Raw genomic sequence first — 5,744 nt, 5'->3', positions numbered from 1 at the left:
GTACTCGCATGCTGTGACAGCCGCTTTCTGTCCGTGTGCACTCAGAAAACCATATGTCAGAAGTTTAAACTAATATGGTTTAAAACGCATGATTTCAGCGCGATAAACATGATAATCAGAACCAAAACAGATGTTTTTTGGAGGTATGAGCCATAATGGCGCAGCTCTATTCTGGAAAAGGGGGCGGGGATCAGCAGCTCATTTGCATTTAAAGAGAAAGGCACGAAAAACAGCGTGTTTCTGCTTCCACTCAAAATGGGCATTTTCAAAATGATATAATAAATGATCTGTGGGGTATTTTGAGCTGAAACTTCACAGACACATTCTGGGGACACCAGAGACTTATATTGCATATTGTAAAAAGGGGCATAATATGTCTCCTTTAAAGTATAAAAAAAAACATTAACATAATAAAAAAGAGACTGGAGTCATTAAGTGGAATCATAATCATAACTAGAACCGTTAAATTCCTTACAATTCCCAACCCTACCCATCCTCAATCCCATGATGCCTTAAAGATCAGGAGAGTGTAACATCTCCTGTGTCAGGATCCTTGAAGTTACAATTCATCCAGTCAGCGTGTGCACAGTGCTGCGTACCACGAACCTCCTCAGCATCTGTTCACTTAAACCTCCACAGTGGACAAGAAAATGACGCAGAGCCACAAGACTCGTGCAGAATGTTTAACATCCACTTCCACTCTGTCCACGACCTTTGGCAGACTTTAGTTTCCCAAACAATGAAAGAAAAACATGTTTGATTTCTGGTATCTAGAAGGTGAGTGCCCAAGGACTGTTTAGTTATTCAGCACTTGGTTTAATTTATGTTTTATTGACGCAAATCAATATGTAGTAAAAAGCAGAGCAGCATGCAGGGTGTGAGATAAGAGAGAACACCTGGAAAACACACAGAGCATTATGCTGTAAACTACGCAAGTGTGAAAGGTAATTCTACAAATCTGTCGTGGTGGGATGACTTTTACAAATATAAAAGGCCTAAACTGCACTGAATTATAGTGAGTTGAATTGATTATATTCATTTTTTATTAAAGGTGTCATAGAATGCATTGATACAATATTTTAAATTGTTCTCTGATATCTACATAGAAGGTATGTGGCATAGGTAAGGGCAAAAAATCTCCAGAAACGGTTTTACATGTCCATTTACAACCCTAGGATTTGTCCCTAGAATGAAATGGTCTGTTTTTACCTTAATGAATAATAATGTTGAGCTTTCGGCTGGCATAGAACATGGGCGGGTATATGCAAATGTTGGGGGCGTAACTATTAGTGATCCCGACTGTAACGTCACAGTCGGTGTTATGTTCTGACTCGCCTATTTTTCAGGTGTCTTTTGCATGCACGAGATTTACATAAGAAGGAGGAAACAATGGTGTTTGAGGCTCATGGTATGTCATTTCCATGTACAGAACTCTTATTATTCAACTATGCCAAGGTAAATACAGTTTTCCATTCTATGGCACCTTTCATTGTTTCTATACTGTCTAGATACTGTAGACAGACAGACAGACAGACAGATAGACAGACAGACGGACAGAAATAGTATTTATTATATGTGTGATGATTAATCTAAATAAAAAAATTCTTTACCTGATTAAAAAAAGTTTTGCTGCAATTTTATATATATATATATATATATATGTTAATATAAAACATGTACCATATGCAGGACATTAAAGATTTGTTTTGATGCCACCTTTTTGAAACCAATGTAAAACAAACGTACATAAAATACATTATATAAAATAATCTATAATATGTAAAATCCCAGACCTGTGTGGTCTGATTCACAAACTAATTCCATCCATGAATATATATTAATTATATATAGAATCTTGAAAAATATATTGTTCCTATATTTGTTTTTTTAATTTATTTATTTTATTTTAAAAAAATTATTTTATTTTTACTTACTTATTTATTTATTTTATATATAGATTTATTAGTTCACCCAAAAATGAAAATTCTGTCATTAATTACTTATCCTCATACGTAAACAATGTATGCTGTTCTGTGTCAGCAGCACCATACAGATACGCTGTTTACGTTGTTTACGCTTTGATCTGAACGTAAACAACTTATCCGCGTACATACATTGCATACGTTGTTTACGTATGTGATACTCTCCAAAATGGCACTATAGGGTGATGCGGAGGAGACGAATTGTTGAATTAAGTTGTTATTTTTGTTTTCTTTGTGCACAAAAAGTATTCTCGTAGCTTTGTAAAATTAAGTTTGAACCACTGATGTCACATTATTTGAATGATCTCCTTGCTATTCTGAGCCTTGATCGTGTAAGGATCCTTGCTGTCTATGGGAGGGTCAGAGAGATCTCGGAATGCATTAAAAATATCTTAATTTGTTTTTTCCGAAGATGAACGGGGGTCTTACGGGTTTGGATCAACATGAGGGTGAGTAATTAATGACAGAATTTTCATTTTTGGGTGAACTATCCCTTTAAGGCACATTAACACGCCTCCACATTTTCAATGGTCATGGTCAGGATAAAGGGGGAGGCAAAACAATGTTCAACACTACACCATTTTCATAATAACACCTCCTTAAAATGTCCCTGCAGGGGAAACAAACACACACGTTGACTCATCGTTCATTGTTTCGAACAGATTCAGTCTGTATGAAATCCTCCTATTAAAATAAATGAAGTCTGTTTGATAGACCTTGAAAATAAAAGCCCACTATGAGAGATGGGCTCACTGTGTTCCATCAGTAAAAAAAACTATTAGTAGGTCTGGCCAAGGACCTCCCAGATACCCCTAATCTCAGAATGAGAAGGTAAAAAGGCTGAAACATGCACGTGACTTACCCAAACCATCTTCTGCGAGGTACCAATCCCTGGCGTACAGCACAGAGTCCAGCATTGACTCAAACAGTAGGAAGTAGCCCTAGAAAAATGACAAAATTGGGGGAAAACTTTTTTAATTTTTTAAGATACATATAAAAGGCCAGACATTGCATTCAGGTACACTGTAAAAAATTATTGTGATTTTAACAGTAAAATACTATAAAACTGTTACAGTAAAAACTTAACTGGTTAACAGTAGTTTCTGTACTATATACGGTGAATAACTGTAATAGATCTAACCTTACATTTAATGTAATTTTACAATAAAATTCTGTTAAAATTAAATTTTTTGGAAGTGAAAAAGAACAAGTCATTGTATAATGACACTTCACATTTGATGTTTTTTCATTGAAATAGATTTCTTTTTTTAGTTTTTTCTTATCAGATTTGTACATTAGGGTTTTATCTTACATCTAATTATAAATTAATGTTTATTTAAATTAATGCATTAATTTAGCATCATGGATGTTACGATGATGGTGTTTAGTATTTGTGTGAATGACACTATGCACCTTTTATATATTAGTATATAGCTTCTCAGCTTGTGGAAAAGCTGCTTGTGATGAGCATTGTCATTTTTGCTGTCAGCAGTGGTACAAGGCAGATGGTTGGTATATTAACATTATATCAATTAATGATATGTGCATTTTATTTTTTTTTTACTGTAAATGTAAGTTAAATCTGTAAAACCTAAAATGTTGCTACCATATTTTTATGGTACATTTCTGCCGGTATTTTACCGTAAATGTCACAGGTTTTTTTGTTGGTGTTTTTTGTTTTTTTTGGAAACAGTATGGAAACAGACGCTAAGAAAAAGCACGCCATACTACTTCTTTCTTCTTCTGTTCAAAGGCCGTTTGCATACTTGGTTCATATCGCCACCTAACTGGTGATTGTGCAATCATTTTTCTTTTTTTTTCGTTTAATCTTTAATTCTTGAGAATAAGAATTATATTGTTTGTTTGATGATAATAATATAAGAAGTCATTTCAGATATGTATTTTTATTATAGAAATAAATTATAGAAAATGCTGATTCATGCTGTTTGAGATGATAATATAAAATGAAATAAATATATATAATATAATAAATTAAACATTACCTTGTCATAATAGTGTTTTATAATTTATACAGATAACTATATATGCCAATAAAATAACTATAATAACCATATTAGAATAATATATTACCTTATATATTACTTATATTAGTGCTTTATAATTAAAGTCCCCCTGTAGTGAAAATAAAGTTTTTTTATGTTGTTTATTTGTCTATGTGGTGTTTTTAATTTGCTTTTAGACAAACCATGTGCCAATCCATTAATCAACACCATTGCTAAGTATTTTCTCCTTAAAACTGTAGTTTCCCAATGGCAGTCCCAGAAACACGGTTTGAAACAGCCCTCTGTTTGCTACATCACAAAATTCAATAACCAATCACGTTAAGGGATAGATTCCTATCATTAGCATATCCCTCTCTCCAGCGGAGATCCCATGCAAAATATTCCAATAGGATTACCAGCACAAAACCAAAAATAAAATAGAGCAAAAAACCCATGAAGCCGTGGTTTAACGGGAATTTAGAACCGCTAACTTGAATAATAATCCGCGGCAACAGTGTAAAAGTAACCCAGAGTCAGACCCACCTCGCGGGCGCGAATTAAGAATCACAAACTTGGCTGCATTCGAGTCTTCAAGGCATTTTGAGGACACAACATCTTCAAGTAAGTAACTTTAATGACTGTTACAGTATCCACTGTAGTTGTCCGCTAGTAAAAACAGTTTTATCAGTCATTATCCTTGGATCAGGAGGCCCGGGCTGAGTGGAAGCGGGGATAATTTGCATATTCATAGATCTTCGTATAGTAAATGAGGTAAGGGTGTAGAGTTACATTCAAGCTATTTTAAGGCATGAGAAATTTATTTTCACAAGAAAAAACATTTAAATATGTAATTTTGATGATCAAAGATGAGTTTTAAGGGATAAAATGTTTGACTACAGTGGGACTTTAACATATCATACGACAAATCCCCGACAGAAAACTGCTGCTGCGTTCTATTTATGACGTATTGACACAAATTTCAAATGATTTTCAACGGTCGCTTTGTCGCGTCCAGTGTACTAGACAGACTTTAGCTGTTGCGGCATGGCGAGACAACTGTCGCGTCCGGTGTAGACATGGTGTTACTCGCCTATCGGGAAAAAACAAAACAACCTCGTCGTCCGATCGTAGGCCTTCCGCTACTTGAGTTCTCTCCAGCGCATGAAAGCTGATCGGATATTTACATGGGTCCTACTTCTTGCCTTATTCCTTTTTTTTGTTCCGCAGACGTTTTCCTCTTTTGTTTTTATCCGCCATCTCTCTTTCTGTCGCTCGGCTCGGCTAATGTCCATCCTGTGCACTGAACGCTCTCTCCTCCACATCATGAGTAGACACGCCCCTTACTGCTGATTGGCTACAAGTTTGTTTTGCTACTCTGCCCGAATCAGTTTTCTAAAGCGTTTTTGAAAAATCGCTTACCCCACCTTTAATATGAACTATACAGAGATGCGATGAAAAGAAAATAATTTGTGCAAGTCCAGAACAGAGACGAGTTGCTTGCAATAAGACAAAAAACGGCCGGTTGCCGATCGCGTAAGTTCCAGGAGCAGCTCCTTAAGTTCTGCCATCCAACACACACGTGACTGACCGCTCGCTCGCACCATCAGGAGGAGGAGGGTCGTGTTACTCTCTACACTGCACTCAACCTGAGGGATTCCTACACTTTCAGTCTTTGAGGAGACATGAAAAACAGCGCATACCGCAGGAACGGTATAACGGAAAATATTAGTGGTTTTGAAACCGTGAAATTTTCAAATCG

The 5,744-nt window shown here is 35.8% G+C and overlaps 1 protein-coding gene across 3 annotated transcripts in view; it reads right to left on the bottom strand.

Moving 5' to 3' along the window:
• prmt3 (protein arginine methyltransferase 3) overlaps positions 1-5,744 on the bottom strand; it is a 64,302-nt gene that overhangs the window by 35,491 nt on the left and 23,067 nt on the right. For all 3 annotated transcript variants that reach the window (XM_016560082.1, XM_016560156.1, XM_016560229.1), the window contains exon 11: positions 2,845-2,923. In XM_016560082.1, the coding sequence (XP_016415568.1) occupies positions 2,845-2,923 (79 nt within the window). The remainder of the gene's footprint in view (positions 1-2,844; positions 2,924-5,744) is intronic.

The sequence above is a fragment of the Sinocyclocheilus rhinocerous genome, unplaced genomic scaffold, assembly GCF_001515625.1.
Source record: "Sinocyclocheilus rhinocerous isolate Xijiao unplaced genomic scaffold, SAMN03320098_v1.1 scaffold1002, whole genome shotgun sequence".
Taxonomy (NCBI): Eukaryota; Metazoa; Chordata; class Actinopteri; order Cypriniformes; family Cyprinidae; genus Sinocyclocheilus; species Sinocyclocheilus rhinocerous.
Note: the sequence above shows the minus strand (reverse complement) of the source record. Positions and strands in the feature narration are given on the sequence as shown.